At 40.5% G+C, this 17,683-nt stretch overlaps 1 protein-coding gene across 1 annotated transcript in view; it reads right to left on the bottom strand.

Moving 5' to 3' along the window:
* Positions 1 to 4,968: 4,968 nt before the first annotated feature.
* Positions 4,969 to 17,683, bottom strand: part of SLC6A4 (solute carrier family 6 member 4) — a 55,214-nt gene continuing 42,499 nt past the window's right edge. The window contains exons 13-14 of the mRNA XM_036767633.1: positions 11,245 to 11,412; positions 4,969 to 6,180 (exon numbers count right to left, since the gene is read on the bottom strand). Coding sequence (XP_036623528.1) covers positions 6,106 to 6,180; positions 11,245 to 11,412 — 243 coding nt within the window. The 3' untranslated portion in view covers positions 4,969 to 6,105. The remainder of the gene's footprint in view (positions 6,181 to 11,244; positions 11,413 to 17,683) is intronic.

Below are 17,683 nucleotides of genomic sequence, written 5' to 3'. Positions count from 1 at the left end.
AATCTGCCCACTCTTAGAAATAAAAAAAACAACAACACTTTTTTTAGTTAAATATATTCCGGAACAAAGTTAAATCACATTTTGAATTTCCCAGGCTTCTACCAAACAATATTATACAAGGCCTGCACATTAATGATGGGTGATAGTTTTATGTTTTTGAGAAAAATGTCAACCTCATTGTTTTGAAAAGAATGCATATTGATCTCTGAAGGCATATATATTTATGCAAAATGTAGTGCTTGATCTCTGAATCCCCTGGGTTTCCTAGTGCATTTCCCCTTTGAATTTAAAAAAAAAATGGAAGCTGTGTGTTCATGGAAGATTTTAAATATAATTCTAATGTTCATTTATCTGAAATTTATGGAGCATTTGTCACAGTGAACAGAACCCAACTCTGGAGACTAAGAACCTGAGTTCTAATCCTTCCTGGAACTTTTAACTATCTGTGTGACCTAGAGCGTGTGATTTAACCTGTTTTAGACCAGTTTCCTCATGTATAAAGTGAGGGTGTTAGAATAAATATGAGATATCTTCTAAGTCTGTATATATGGTCCTGTGTGCTAAGCTCTGAGGGGATCTGAAAATGAGTAAGATACATCCCTGCCCTCAAGAAGTTTATAATCTAGTAGAGGAGATAAGACATGTAAAAAAATACTATAATCCATTATTAATATTTATTGAAATGTAATATTCCCAATTGAAGTTTTTTTAACTCTGAATGTATATTTATGAATGTTAGGAGATTTGTGTTTTAAGGAAAGCAGCTGTGGATGTTTTGGGCCTGTGAAGTTAAAAATTGAAGTTTTTGCTTGGGCTGAAAGAGCTTAATCTTCATGGAAGATAGAAGACAGAAATCTGTTCATTTATTATGATCTTAAATTTATTACAATAACAGTTAACAGAACAAGGCACATACTGTTGACTTATGATCTATCTTGGAATATTTATAACTAAATGGCTGCATAAATTAATACAGGTGCACCATATACATGATATGGGGGAAAATGTTCGGGGTTTGTACAACTAAAACTAATTCAGCTACTACAGCTTGAAAATAAACATGCCCCTCACTTTAGAAAGAACCAAACCTTTGGAAGTTTCTTTGTGACCCCTGTTCAATGTGGTACATGCTGAAGAACATTTCTCAGGCTTAGTCAATGATGGGGAGAAAGAAAAGGTGAAAGATGAGGGGGGAAAGGAGAAGCCTTTCTCTTGTTTGTTTAAACATAATATTATAAGTTTGAAGATTCTCACAGGCTACTTGATTTACACAATAGAAGAGTTTCTGAAAAATAATAGTTGAAAACATTTTCAGTGAGTCAAAGAGCTCATAATTTAGAGGAGTCTATGTAGGGTGAATCATTTTGTGAAAAGAAAATGTTTATTTACTAGATCTCTGTTGTGAACATGAATTTATATATGTGTGTGTGTGTGTGTGTGTGTGTATGTGTGTGTGTGTGTGTGTGTGTGTGTATCGTTTTCTTAAACTGGGCTGTACTTCTGTTTAGAGTTTGACCAAAGGCATGGTATTGTGTATTTTGAATAATTGTAAGTATTATTAACTAAGCATTATTTTTTAGAGTATTGGTATTTGGGTTAAAAAAGTCAATGTCTGGCTTTAGTTTTGCTAAATCCTGAAATGCTCCTTGTGAGGAATGCTGTGGCACAGTAGGTTTTCTTGATGGTCTTGTGGAAGGCAGCCTGCTGTCTAAATGCCTACGTGATTGTCAATCTCAAACTTTCCAGACATTGAAAGTAGACTTAAGGCCATGCAGCCCTGTGATTTGGTTTTAGGTCTGTGAAATGTCAGTTTACTTGGGAGAAAAAAAAATATGTAAATATGCAGTTCCTGTTCTTAGACAGTATTAGAATTCAGAACTAGCCAAGAAGAAGAAGGGAACCTTGGGATGCTCTTGCCCAAAGGTAATCTTGTAGACAGTGGGCAATTACAGATGACTACAACTAAAATTCACAATCATGGTTGGAATCCTAGAGCATAGAATCATAGGCCTAGAAGGGACTTTGAGTTGTTATTTATCGTATTTTCTTGTCTTTAGACAAATCGACCATCCTATATACTCTTCTGAATTTAAACAGCCTGATTTCTTCTCTTATGTCAGGCAAAAGCCCACTGACATTTTGCCAAATGGAAGTTGGCCATCCAGAATTATGTATTTTGATGACTTTTAATATTTGCACAGTGCATGTAAGGCAACTTAGCTTTAGACTGTGCTGTTTGGGGTTAGAAGATGTCTTAATTGGGGATAACCCCTTGGGTAATTTTCCAAGGAAGGAACTTCTCTATCAGAAGTCTGAATATCATGGAACAGCCCAACTCAGGCAGACCTGAAAAGAGAGATGTTGACTGAACAGACTCCAACCTTACAAAACTAAGTATGGAAAGTACTTAGGACTCCCTCTTTAATTGTTTTCCTTCTCCATTAGAGTAGGTGTCTGCTGAACCAAATGGTGGAAGTGGTTTGTTTAATCACTTGGGGAAAACTGAAGTTCCCAAGCCTGCCCTCCCTTAGAAACCTACAGATCCCAAGAGGAGCAGAGAGATGAACTTCTTATGAAGTCACTGAGTTTTTAGCAGCTCCTAATGGAGTGTGGCAGAACTTTAGGAGATGCCAGATTGTTTCATTATCTTTCAACTCTGGGAACCCAGATTAGCAATAAAGGAAAAAGCCCAAACCATAGCTGCAGTGACAGGAGTGTGAGACTTGGGGATTTGGAGGATTCTTCCCAAAGGAGCAAATGTAGTATAAAGAAGTTTTACTAAAATACATCATTGAATCTTAGGTACAAATGGGGAAAGTAAAAAAAGACTGGAGCTTTCCAGTGGAGTTTCAGGGATATACTCTGAGGCAGTCTTGCTCATTTCCTTTATTTAGATTTATAAATTTTGTTTCCTAACAGTTGGAAGGAACCTGAACTATGCCTCTCCAGAAGGCAAACCCCATTCTAAAGCACTTAAGACATAATTTGTGACTCATGATGCTTAAGAATACACAATTTTTTACTCGGGCTGATTTTGCTTTTACTTCTCTAGTTAGGACATGCAATAATTATAAAATTGTCTTTATGAACCAGCCGCCCTCCCTTCCCTCTTCTCTTGCTGCCTCCCCCACCCCCTGCACCCTCAGTGCATATAGTCTTCCTGGACAACTCAGGTGCAAGATGGAGGCAATTCTAAACAAAGACAATATCTCCAACCACACTTGTTGAGGTATGGGTGAAGAGGAGAGTTAGGAAAGCAGCCAGCAACAGTTGGGATTTCAACATTGAATAGTGAGAGTTAGCAAGCATTTCCAACTTGTGTGTACATTAACTATGCCACAGTTAAGCTGCCGCTTAGCTCCAGGTTTTATTGTCCTTCGATGGGTGGACTCTAAATCCTTGTCCTGGCATGGGTCAATGCCTCAACTTTGCTAAGAAAAAAGCAGGAATCTTCCTTTAAGCCACTTTTCTAACGCTGAATTTTGAAGCTAGTTGAGAGGTTTTTTGGGAGGAATATTTGAGCAGGAAAATGTCTTTCATTTAGGTTCTGAAATGAGTAGGACCAGGTTTAGAAGATGAGTAGAAGGAGAAGAGACTCATAACCATCAGAACAGTGACAATCCTGGAATCCAGTTCACGGGTTTGGGCAATTATTTTACTGACCAAGGATTTGGCAGAGTTTTCCTAAAGATTAAATTGGGGTGTCTAGCTTATTGTTTAGGGACTATTGCAAGATTTCACAGTTAACAAAAAATCCAAACCTTTACTTTTCTAGTCCAAATAATAGTGGGTTTTTTATTTGCTTTTACTTAAATGCTACATTAGATTTGGATTTTCTATAAGATACTTTGTTTTACATTATTATTATACTTTGTAATGCAAAATTCCCCTAAGTAATTCATAGCCAGAAGCCTTTCATAAGTTACCATCCCAAAATATAAAGCCACTTCCCATGAGTCATCTAAAAAGGCCTGAAATAGGGAGGAAAAAGAAAAGGTCATCACAATGGTGAGTTTATCACTTATTATTCAGTAAAACATATTCTTCACCAAAAACCTGATGTGACTAGGATTTGGTTTGGGGCTTTTTTTTTTTTGCCCTTTTCCAAAGAAAATATTGTGACTTAACCTCTTATCTATTGACTCTACTAGACTGTACCACTCCTCTTTTATTTTATATTCCTGAAAAATATACATCCCAAAACCAAGAACCAACTTCCACATGCGTATGCCTTCATGCTTGTGCATGTACATGTCCTTCATACACAGACTCAGGTGGCTTTCTGATGTGCATGTCAGACTGAATTCCAAAGACTGATGTTCAAGAAGGCATCACAACATTCTGTCTCTCACACTTGTAAAATGTATTTTAAAGTGTGTTGACCTCTTCATTCATCGACTGCTTGACTATGATGTAGGCAGGCAGTCATGAAGGCAGAATTTGTGTTACACTTCCATTTGAGCCAAAACAAATATCACCAAATTGGGTTATGAGAAAAACAACTGAAATACAGGTCTCTTTACTATTAAGAGTAACTACCTTGGACTCATCAGGTGAATTTCCTGTTGTTCTCAGAGATGATTTGATGATTATAGATAGGTTGGAAGATGCCCTACTTAATGATAACAAGCCCTCGAGAATAAAGAGAACCAGATTACAAGTGGGATTTTGCCTCTATATTTTATGATTTTAAAGCCATTTGGACAGCTAATGCCTGAGGCTTTCTTTCCTTTCAACAGTAGGAAATGAATTAGGGAAAATCAGGAGGAGACAACCAAAAAATAGAAAAATAAAAGAAAGGAAAATATAGGGCAAATAGAAAAGGGAAGCCAGGGAAGAATTGACTCTTTTGGTTCAGGGGTGAGCACCTGGGTGAGAACTTGAATTTATTGTACCTCAGGCAAAATTTTACTCCGTTTCTTTGTTTGCAACTTTACCTCCAAGAAGCATGGTAAGGTAAACAGTAGGATGTGCTCATAGGATTCCTCCTTTTATTCTTAATCACTTTGAGAACAGTAAATAGAGCTGAAGGGTGAGGTTCTGGCATCTACCTTCAGAACAATTCACATAACTTAAATGAGGTCAGGACAGGAGTAAATGAGCCAGAATGTCATCATGAAGGTGTAGTGGAAAAAGACAGGGAGAGGGTGAGAACACAGAATGCTAATGTCCTCATAGACTGGCCAAGGTAAGGAAGGTGGGGGAGGGGGTGGTTTGTGGGTGTGGGGGGGGGGGGCGGTGCTGTGTGTGCACACACCAAGGACGGGTATCAGAAGCACAAGAAAAGAAGAATGGATATAGGACCTATAGACTTGAAGCAATGAATGCACATCTACAAATGTTTGTGTGTGTAAAATCTATTAACATAAGAAAAACGATGATGTATGGTTCATAAAGTGCCAGAAAGCTTTAGAGTAATAGAAAGGAGACAGATGTGTACGCTGTAATAGCAGTACGCAGGCACACGCACACACCTACTCACACACACACATAGCACCTTTCAGGTTAGCTTCCTACAACTTCCTCTGCAAGACCCACAGCGCAGGATTAGAGAGTCCCATCAGTTTCCAGCTACAGATTCCGTGTTACTCAGAGAATAAACATATATGGCTGTCAGAACGGTTTCTGTGTTGTCCTACACAGTTTATAGACTCATTTGACAGTGAAACCCTTAGAAGCAAACACAATATGGTCCAATACAAATCACATTGAGAAGACACTCACACAGACTCAAGACTAAATGTAATCCTAACTGATGCTATTTGTCCACTAGTGGTTTATATTATCCCTTTCACCCATTCATACGGTAGCAGTCACATACACACGACAAAATCTTCCCACATCCAAAATGAACCAGTTTAGCTGTAGTTGCTGAGTTGAGTTTGATAAGTGCCGAGCTGATTTCATGGAAGGAGGTGGATCTGAAGGCTGGAGGTCATGAGATTCTAGGCACCAGTGTCTTTTGAAGCTGGGCCTCTATGGAGAATGTCCTCTCATTCCTTGGCTCAGCTGGAAACTCAGTTCACTTGGAGGGGAGAAGGGTAATGGGTGACAAGTAGAGGGTCGGAATTGATAGGGAAGTTTTTTCCTCTTGTCCATTACTTGCTACACAGCATTCAAGCGAAGGTCTCCGAAGGGAATCTCTGTAGGTGTTTCTGGAGTGAGACTTTTTAGAATACGCTGTTAAGAAGAAAATATACAGTTTTTTTTAAAAAAAAAACCCTTTAATGTAACAAGCATCACAGTATTATAGACTAGAGCTCTAATTTTTTTGTGCTTCATTTTATTGCGCTTTACGACAGTTTTTTTTATATAAATTGTAAGTTTGTGGCAACCCTGCATCAAGCGAGTCTACTGGTACTGTTTTTCTTTTCTTTTTTTTTCAGCTTTCTAATATTTTATTTAACGTTTTGAGTTCCAAATTCTATCCTTCCCTCCCTCCTCCCTAAGACAGTAAGCAATCAGATATAAGTTATACATATGCAATTATGTAAGACATTTCCATATTAATCATTTTGTACAAGAAGTCTTGAATAAAAGGAAAAAAAAGAAAGTGAAAAACAGCCTGCTTCAGTCAGTGTTCAGTCAATATCAGTTCTTTCTATGGAGGTGGATAGTATGCTTCATCATTAGTCCTTTGGGATTGTCCTGGATCATTGTATTACTGAGAATGGCTAAGTCCTTCACAATTCTTCCTCAAACAATACTGTTGTTACTGTGTACATCATTCTCCTGGTTCTGATAGCATTCTTTTAAATGGCATTTAAACCCCAAGAAAGTTGTAATATTCTTTGCAGTTTGAGAAGAATTTCCAGTCTGTGGTTTTGGAATCACTAGTGTTCCACAGTGGCAAAGAAGCCATCTCCAAGCAGGGGTAAGATAGCACTTGGGACCCCCAAGCATAAGGAAATATGCGATAGGGATAAGTATAACAATAAGGGAAGTCAGGATGAGATGATAAAATGCTTTAGTTCGAATGCAGAAGTTCCAAATAAATAACTTTTACAGCAATGAAAATGACATTCATAGGGATTAAATCACTTCTAAATCTTAATTCCAGTGCCTCTGATTCACCTCAGACTGATGTCATCACGCAGAAAATGGTAAGACCCTCCATGCTAGAAGTAGCTAAGAGGTCCACTGGAGCTGTTATGACTGATTTAAACTATACTTGGGTCTGTGAATGGAAAATATACAAACCACCCTTTAAGCTCAGCCTCAGTGTCCAGGAGAGAGAAAAACAGTGGGCTTAATAAAATTAAGTAAAATCTTCCTTGACCAAGACAGCGTACATCTAGTAGACAGAGCTAAATCTGAAAGCATTTTTCATCGCATTGATTTCAGCCAATAAACACTTATTTAGACAACCTCTGTTATGTGTCCTTGTCTCCTTTTTGGATTGGAAAAACATGCAGGACTTACGATGATTTCTTACCACCCACCTTCCTGTGAGCAGTGAGTGCCCTAACCAGTGCAATATTCAGGACAATTCAATGCCAGCTTGGTCCTCTTCATCTTCAGTTCCTATGAGTTTTTCTTCCTTTTAGAGGCAAGTACCCCCAGGGAGCTGGAAAAGCTCCATCCGCAGTAAACACAGTTCATAAAATTGTGCCCTTTGTGATGAAAATGTCTCTAGTAATTGTGTTCCTAGATAACACAGTGGAAGTTCAAAAAGAGAGTACAATGGCTGGCTGAGGTTAACACCCTGCACTCTGAGCACCAGCTCCTGGGACCTGTGCCCCAGCAGAAGCAGGGGATTCCTTAATAGGAGCCCAGGGGCATCCAATTTTTCCTTTAGGTAAAGATCTAAATCTAGAAGTGTTTGTAAACAGACATGCCTCTTATTCATTTAAAGCTGGTAACCAAACACTCTTAACTACTCTTAAGTGCTACAGTGTGAAGAGGTGGTTACTAAGGCATGTGTGTGTAGGCTAAGGCAGCCTTAGATTAAGTTATGAAGTCGGGAAAGGTTATCATGTGTACCACACCTACCCTTTACTCCCCAAACACCCAGCATTCAGCCCTGTTGTAGTAGCCTACGTTGGACTGCCAAAGTTTTTTCAGTGTCACTTGGAAGTGAGAGTACCAAATTTGCAGTCAGCTTGGGTTCAAAACTCAGCTCTGCCACTAGCTTCATGAATTTGGGCAACTTTCCTCTTTGGTCATCATCTTCCTCATCTATAAGGAAGCAGGGCCAGAGATGGTCCCAGAATGACTTCAAGAGCTATCTAGTTCAACCCATACCCAAGAATCCCTTCTACAACATAAATGACAAATGGGGAGGGAGAGGAAAAGCAATTATTAAGAACCTAGGATGTGGCATTCACTTTACAAATATCTCATTTGATCCTCACAACAGCTGTTTAAGGGAGGAGCTGTTATCCTCTGTTCACACTTAAGGAAACAAGTGATTTGCTCCACACAGCTAGGAAGTATCTGAGGTTGAATTTGAACTCCCATCTTTCTGTCTCCAGTCCTGTCCACTGTACCACCTAGCTGCCCGTATAACAAGTGGTCGTCGACCTTTGATTGGAGACCTACAGTGAGGAGACACTATCTCCAGAGGGAGCTTCTTACACTTTTGTCAGGAAGGATTTACCTACATTAATACTATCATGTTCCCTCCCTGCTCCAGAAAAAAAACCTCCCTTGCAAGTTCCCATTTTCTGTCAACACCATCACCATGCTCCCAAGTACCCAAGTTAAAATGTTTCCAGATGTTTAACCCCAGTCATCAGATTACCGTTAGCCCATATGCTATATTAATGGTAAAGGATGAAAAGACTTTTTAGGATGAATTTTTCATTATTTAATAATTCATTCCCTTCAATAGTGACTACCATAATGGTTCTGATGGAAAACATCTATGAAATTTTAATTGTTTTCACTAAGAAAATAATAGGTAATTAGATAATTTGCCCTAGAGTTAATATGCAAAGGCCAAATACTTTTAAATGGCGAAATCCAAAAGAGATTTAGCTCTAAAGTCTGTGTTAACAAGTAATACCAAAGGGATTTTTGTTGTTCGGTCATTCTAGTCATGTCCAACTCTTTGTGACCCCACTTGGGGTATTCTTGGCAAAAATACTAGAGTGGTTTGCCATTTCCTTCTCTGGCTCATTTTGTAGATGAGGAATTGAGGCAGACTGTTAAGTGATTTGCCCAAAATCCCATAGCTAGTAAGTATCTGAGGCTGGATATGAACTCATGAAGATGAGTTCCTAACTCCTGGCCACCTAACTACCCTACCAAAGGGATACATTTTCTCAAGTAAAATCTGGTCACATGCTTCCCTCTATAAGATAGATATTCTCTCTCTCTGGAACATTTGCGACAGATGAGGATTTCCCTCCATAAGCACTATCCCTAACCACATTGTAGAATTCACCTCTAGATGTGCTACCACATAGTTGCAAAAAAACAAACCCCAGAGATCTGAAAAAAACTTTCAATTTATGGATGACACCTTGATGCTACTCATGAGTGGGTCCAGGATGCCATTGGCTTACCAGTGTGTTATATTTTATATCCCTAATTTAAGCAGAGTGGGGGTGGGAATCTTATGAGTGTTCTTGACTACTAGGAATACATGAAAGGGATTAAGTCATGATACTGGGTAGTTGAAGAATTAACCTTTAACACATCTTTTTTGTTTAAGAAAGAATTTTTCCTCTTTTATGTGATCTAAAACACCATACGCATACTATCTTTTACATTATAACCGCCTGCGTCTGCATCATACTCCCTTCCTATACTGTAAGCTCTGAGGACAGGAGGTGGTGTGATTCAGTGGAAGGAATACTGTATTTGGAGTCTGACCGTGGTCTACCACTTACTATCTGTGTAACCTTAGACAAGTCACTGTGGGCCTCAGTTTCCTCATCTGTAAAACGAAGGAGTTGGATCAGAATTAGGTCATTCAACAAGCATTTATTAAGTGTGTATTCTGCACCAAGCACTGATGATACACATAGAAAATTGAGACTGTCCTTGCCTTACATTTTACTGGCTGACCTCCAGGGCCCCTTGGAGACAAGTTCTAAATCTATGATCCTATGAACTTTAATTCATTTTGACTCTGTCCACTCTTTTCTGTTCTAGTTCACTTTGACTCTTGAATGGATCACTGACTTTAACATACTGACTTTCACAACAGTAATGGTGACAATGAGAGCTGACATTTAAATAGTGCTGTAAGTTTTGTGAAATTCTTGGTACAAATCCTCACATGATCCTCAACAGTCCTGTGAGATGGGGAGAGCAAGTGTTATCCCATCTTACAGATGAAGATACTGAGGCTCAAAAAGTTTAAATAACATGCCCAGAGTCACACAGATGAAGGCAAGCCTCCTCTCAGTGGAACTTTGGGTGGCTTAACTAGAGGTGTGAATAGATTTGTGCTGGTCTGTTTTTCAAGTATTGTCTGGCACCACACCTGTGACCAGCAGTCGCACTCGCCTTCAAGACAGATGACTGTTGTTATGTTAGAGGCTCAGAGTGTGTCCAAGGAATAGACTGATGTTAACTGGCTCCAACAGAATACTAACCCATGACCTTTTTCTCAGTCCCTTAGTGTTCTAAGTTTTGGAGCCAGCTACTAGCCAACAATAGATGACCTGAACAAATCACACTATGAATTCATTGTTCTCTGAACATTAACAATGTACTGGAAATCACCTTTCTTTTCCTAAGCCCTTTGCCAACCCAGCGGCATCCCTGTGGGATAGGCCTCTGCATGGAGTTGGTTATTTGAGTTACTGATTTGCATCTGGGTGAAGGATAACTGTAGCTTCCACAATCTTGGCTCAGATATTGTTACCCTCTATGATCTGGGAAGATAGATTGTGCTTCGTTGTTGGGAGAGGGAAGGAGGCAAGGCCATCCCCTTCCTTGGTTATGTATAAACCAGAATTTTTGTGTTATTATACTTCAGAAGTTCCAGATCAAGTGTCCATACTGAATTCCAATCTGAAAGCAGGGCAGTGATCTGATTAATTTGGGACCATTTAGATAGGCCAAAAGAGAATTTCTACTCTGTCCTGATATCACTAGATTGTACTAGGGTGCCCTGAATGTTAGTTAGGCTTAACAAGGTTAAAAAAATTGTTAACAGTTTAGCAACATATATTGTTCAATTCTTCTTGGTGAATTTAATGTCATTTGCCCATTTCCCTTAAAAAGACAATGGCACAAGGACTATTCCCTTCCTGACCATCCCTTCCCAGTACATGAGAGAAATGGTACCTCTTTGAATGTCCCTGGAGTGATGATCAACCGATAAAGTATATAGGTGGGAATGCAGATGAAGGAAGAAGTCCCGATACAGTACCCCAGGAGGACAGTCCATCGAGGGTAATTGTAATTGAAGAGTCGAAGCTCTGGGGGGCTGCTCAGAAAGCTGCAGATGATGAACTAGAAGAGGAATGCCGAGAATCATGCTCAGTGGGGAGACCACAGATATGTTAGAAAATTTAGGCATAAGGAATACCGGGGAGATAGATTGAATGCTCTACTGCGGCAGGAAAGGAAGGCCTCTAAGTGTCCCCACAGAAGGAACTCTAAGGAGAACATGTACAATGATGGGCAGCCATGGAGGGCCTGCAACTTGCATCAGTGGAAGGATTATGAGTCCGCTGGAATATCTGTGGTTTTGAGAGGGAACTTTTCAGACAAACTCCAAAGAAGTACTGAACCCCAGTCAGAACTCTGAGACTCAGAAATCACCAGTTTTACTTCATGTCCATCATTAGAGACTTCAGTTTGTCCAAGATATGGCCAAATTCTCACCCAAAATTCACCCTTGGCTAATATAATATGATATAATTAATATAAAGTCCACCTTCCCTTTAGGTTCTATGCTTCCAAGAAAATAAACAAAATCTCTTCTCCGTTTTCCCACCCCACCCCACCATATACAGATCTCATCTCTTTTTACAGTTTGGGGATTTTTTAAAGATCCTTGATAGCTCTGCTTTGGTTTGATTCCATTCAAGTCCTTGGATTGTGAAAAGTACATTTAATAAATGATCATTGAGATGATAAACAGCTGTTGGAACAATTTAACAGTCATAAAGAAGATAAGCAGTTTGTGGAATGTGCAGTTTCTCTCCAGAGTCCTCATTTTTTGTGAATATTAGTATCAACTTAACTTCTCCAATCTCTAGAGGATGACTTGACCATACCTGGAGCCTGAATAGCTAGGAGATATTTCTGAGCCACTATGGGATATTTTTCTCTTCCTAGGCTTTAAATCTTGCCTGATTGAGAAATTGTGGGGCATGGTAGATAGGTAATTAACTTGAAGCCAGGAAGATCTGTGTTCGAGTCTGGCACATACTGGCTGTGTGTCACTGGACAAATCATTGACATCCTAGTATTCTACAACTTGTTAAGATTCTAAGATAGAGAGAAGGTACCAATAGGCATTGATAGAGTGTGTCTTCTCCTGGGAGTTCTTTTTTTTTCTTTTTACCAGTGAAATCACAGATTAAGTCCCTATCCCCTATAAAATCAGCATAAAGATGTAAAAATTTATTTATAAAATCAGATAAAAATATACTATTAGTTACATGGTAATAGGGAGTTTTGCGGTCGTCCTGTGTTACTCTCAGTATTGTTGCTGCTGTTAAGTTTCACCCAACTCTTTGTTGTTGCTCCATTTGAGGTTTTCTTGGCAAACATAGTGGGGTTGGTTTGCCATTTCCTTCTCCAGATCATTTTACAGATGAAGAAACTGGGGCAAATAGATTTACATGACTTGCCCAGGGTCACACAGCTAGTAAGTGACTGAGGTCAGACTTGAACTCAGGTCCTCCTGACTCAAGGCACTGCACTCCATCCACTGCACCACCTAGCTGGCCCAAAATCTTTCTAAAATATTGGTCACTAAAATATTGGCTCCACAATTTAAATTCACAATAAAACACTGGAGATGATGTAGGACCGACCAGGAAAAATAAAAGGAACTGATGTAATTTGACCTAGAGAGAACATAAGTAACCTCTTGAGGCTACAAGGCGATGGCTTTTTTGTAAGATGATAAACTTTTCTGATTCACTGACAGCAGAACAAGAAAAACTCATAATCATAATAACCAACATTAACTCAAGCCAGAAGAATTAGGTTAGATACTAGGAGGAATTGACTGTGAGCCCCTGAAATGCTTCCTGTGAGAGGTTATGGGACCTCCTTCCATGGAGTTCTTTTCAAAGCAGGACAGATTCTCATCCACCTGAGATGCTTGGAGTCCCATCTTGCTTGACAACGAGATGAGTGGACCAGATTAACTCTTCAGGGTCATTCCATACCCACGTGGCTTAATATTTCTTTCCACCCAGTTTCTACTCGTTCTCTTTATACCCCTGTTCTGTCCCCAGGGTTGGTGGTCCACGATCTTCACTGTGGGGACTGGAGGAGGGTGCTTTTTGCTCTCTACTCTTTGCTTTCAGCAAGGACAGCTCTGCCATGGAGCATCTCTCGAATGAATGACTCTCTGCCATGGGTCCTCATAACCCAAGAAATTACAGGAGGGAAAAGCAGCCTAATGCAATTTTCACTTGAAAAGTCAGTGAAATATTTGACCCAGAAAATTTCCACAGTGAACCCCCAACACCCAGTTGATGAGTTTTCTTATTTTAGTTTGGTTTCCAGAGAGAGTGTGTAAATATCAGTTTTGCCTAGTAACCACCATGCTGAAGCCTTATTGGCCTTAATTTAATTTAATTTTATTATTTCATGCTCATAAAGAAGACAGTAATGTAAATTATTTGTGTGGTTAAACATCTATTTATAGCCTTTTTTTCCCTTTGTCTTCAGGTAATAAAATGGGAAATGACTAAACAGATATTAATCTTCCCAGCAGTGTTATCTGGAGTTCAGGGGGAAGCTTTCAAACGGAAGCCAGGCCAGGGGTCATATGCCACCATCTTGGCTTCCTCTTACCCCAACTTGGCACAGACAAGTTTGGGGGAGACTCATTTGGGAACCAGGAAATCGTACTTTGGTTAAGAGTCACTGCCACCCCTCCCCATTCAACATCAGGTACCTGGGACCCTAAGGGCCCTGGTACCAGCAAGTACAAAGCTCTTACCCTATTCTATTCTACTCATTCTAGTTTTTCAGATAATCTGTTTTTTGTTCCAATGTTCCCAAGCCTCTTATGTGTTCTCTTTGCTGTTTAATTTCAGTGTAAAAATAGGGAGCTGGTGAGGAGCAATACTTTTGGTAAGCTACCAGTTGTTTACCCAAGATGGCCATAAAAAAGTCCAGAGTGGTGATCTGTTAAATAACCCAGAGGTGGTTAAACAGATTTGCCTCTTGTTAATTGGGCACTCCACTGCTTACCTTTGGAGCTTGTAAGAATATTATGGGAATTATGCCAATGACTTCCCAACCTATTCTTCCCCACCCCAAGTCTGCCCACCAGCCAAGAGTTACTCGTTGCTATTGTGGATTCATAGTTTCATTATTATTGATATTCCACCAATGCATATCACTGCCTTTCCACAGTGTCTCATCCAGTGTAATTCTTGTCCCTGGTTTTGTTTTGTTTTTTCACCAGTCCCCTTAATGAGCCACCCAATGGGCTGTGGACCTTCTGTTGTTGCTGTCATTTATTTTTATTGTTTTGGTGGTACCAGTATAATGAGCATGCTGTTGATCTCTCACTATATGACCAGCCCACTTCCTTTTCTGGTCATGGTTGACTGTGATGCTGTTGTTGTTCAGTCAATTTTCAAGTCATGCCTGACTCTTCATGACCCCATTTGGGGTTTTCTTGGCAAAGATACTGAAGTAGTTTGCCATTTCTCTCTCCATTTCATTTTTACAGATGAGGAAACTGAGGCAAATAGGGTTAAGTGACTTTACCTGTGTCTGAGGCTGGATTTGAATTCAGGAAGATGAGTCTTTCTGACTCCAGGCCTAACACTCTATCCACTGTGCCATCTAGCTGTCCCTGAACTTGATGTATTTTACTATATTTTAAAATAAATAAGTCATCATTGTGAATCTTTATGCCCACTAGGAGTGTTTCCATTTCCCTTTTGATTTGTCATTTCAATTCTTCCAAGACTATGGCATACCATGATTCATAGCCACATAATGTCACCAGAAAAATATAGGTATTAAAGAGATAGACTTCTGTGGCAATGACATACTTGGGGTCTTTGGAAAGGCTTCTCAGTTTGCCAAATATTATGCAGTCTACTATTTTCCTCCCACTTCGTTCTGGTCCATCTCATTGTTTACCTTTCACCCATTCAAAAGTTACTTTATGATGGACCAACTTGTTCAATCAATCAATCCATAAACATTCATTAAGCACATACTAACAAAGGACAATCCCGTACCCTAGGGAGCTCACAATCTAATAGAATTGTAAGGAGACAACACGCAAACAAATATGTGCAGCAAAGCTATATCCAGGATAAATAGGAAAGAATGGAAGGGGGCACTACAATTAAGAGGGTTGGGAAAAACTTCCTACAGAAGATGAGATTTTAGTTGGGACTTCAAGGAAGCCAGGGAGGTTAATTGGTGGAGCAGAGGATGGAGAGTGTTCCAGGCATGGGGGACAGCCAGATAGAATGGGCAGAACTGAGAGATGGAGGGTCTTGTTTATGGAGGCCCATGTCACTGGATGGAAGAGAATATGGTGAAGAGTGAGGTGTAAGAAGACTGGAAAGGGAGCAAGGTAGTAGGTTTTGAAGAACTTTGAATGCCAAACAGAACAATTTGTATTTGATCCTGGAGGTAATAGGGAGCCACTGGAGTTTATTGAGTGGTAGGAGGGGTGGCAGCCATACAGTCAGACCTGCATTTTGGGAAAATCACTTTTGTAGATGAATGGAGGATGGATTGGAGCGGGGAGACACTTCAGATGGGGAGAGCCACCAGCAAGCTATTGTGATAATCCAGGTGTGAAATGACCAGGGCCTGCACCAGGGGGGTGGCAGTGTCAGAGGAGAGAAGGAGGCACATTTGAAAGATGGTGCAGAGGTGAAATTGGCAGGCCTTGGCAAAATGTGGACATGGAGGGGTGAGAGACAGGGAGGAGTCCAGGATGGTAGACTGGGATGATGGTGTTGCCATCCACAGTAATAGGGAAGGTAGAAGGTGGGGGTGGGGGTGGGGAGGGTTTGGGGGGAAAATAATGAGTTCGGTTTTGGACATATTTAATCTACTGGACATCTAGTATATCTGAAAGGCAGTTGGAAATGTGAGACTGGAGGTCAGCAGAGAGTTTGGGGCAGGATAGATAGATTTGAGAATTATCAGCATAGAGATGGTAATTAAATCCATGGGAGCTGATGAGATCACCCGATGAAGTATAGAGGGAGAAGAGAAGAGGGCCTAGGGCAGAACCTTGAGGGACATCTGTAGGTTGAGGGTGAGATCAGGAGGATCCAGCAAAGGATTCTCAGTAGTAGTGAGAGAGATAGGAGGAGAAGAAAGAGAGAGAGAGAAATAGACAGACAGAGAGAGGTGGAAACCTAGAGAGAAGAAGGTATATCAAAGAGGAGAGAGTGATCAACAGTGTCAAAGGCTGCAGATAGGTCAAGGAGAACGAGCATTCTGGAGAACATTTTGGTGGAAGGATAAGGTCAGAAGCTAGAAAATTATGAAGGGTTAAGAAAAGAGCTAGGACAGCCAGGTGGAGCCATAGTGCACAGAGTGCTGAGCCTGGAGTCAAGAAGACAAGTTCAAATCTAGCCTCAGACACTTTCTGTGTGACCCTGTGCAAGTCACTTAACCCTGTTTGCCTCAGTTTCCTCATCTGCCAAAGAAGGAAATGGTGAACCACTCTATTGTCTCTGCCAAGAAAACCCAAGAATCATATGTGACTGAAACAACTAAACAACAAGAGAGCGGGAGGAAAGCAGAGGCACCTGTTGTAGATGCCTTTTCAAGGAGTTTAACTCCAAAGGGCAAAAGAGATATAGAGCAAGAGTTAGCAGAGAAGGAAGGATCAAGTGAGGGTTGGGTTTTTTTTTCAAGATGGGGGAGACATGGATATGTCTGCTGGCAACAGGGAATGAGCCTTTAGACAAAGAGAGACTGAAAATAAATGAAAGTGGGGTAACAGAGGAGTCTATCTGATGGAGGAGACGGGATGGAATGAGATCACTTGAACAAGTTGAGGAGTTATCCCTGATAGGGGATAAGGTCACTTCATCATGTGACACAGGGGTGGAGGAGAGAGTGGCAGAAGGCACCTGAATTATAGGAGATGAGGAAGAGGGGAGAAGAGGGGGCTCAAATAGGTAAAATTGAGGTGGGGGAGGGGAGACACGGGAAGTTTGAGGAGGGATGAAAAGTGTTAGAAGAGCTGCTGTGGGGAGTAGGAGAGTGAGTTGATAAGGGACATATAGTAGGATTGCCTAGCAGCAGCAAGGGCCCAGTTGAAATTATGCAATATAAATTTGTAGTGGACCCAGTCGGAATGGTGGTGATCCAAGGAATGCAAGACTGAGAATTGACTGGGTGTAACGGGCAATGTGATAAGGGGGCTAGGATTGAAGGGAGGATGGTGTGGAGTTGAATTGGCTCACCAAGGGGTCAAGATGGGGAGAAGAGGGGAGAGTCGCAAGTGCAGCAGGGGAGTGTATTGAGGGGTCAAGTGACAAGGTCACAGTGAGGATTAAGAGTAGGATTTTGTAAGGGAAGGCATAGGGAGGGGTAG

This window comes from Trichosurus vulpecula, chromosome 7 (assembly GCF_011100635.1).
Source record: "Trichosurus vulpecula isolate mTriVul1 chromosome 7, mTriVul1.pri, whole genome shotgun sequence".
In the NCBI taxonomy this organism is placed as follows: Eukaryota; Metazoa; Chordata; class Mammalia; order Diprotodontia; family Phalangeridae; genus Trichosurus; species Trichosurus vulpecula.
This window is presented reverse-complemented; position numbering and strand designations above follow the sequence as displayed.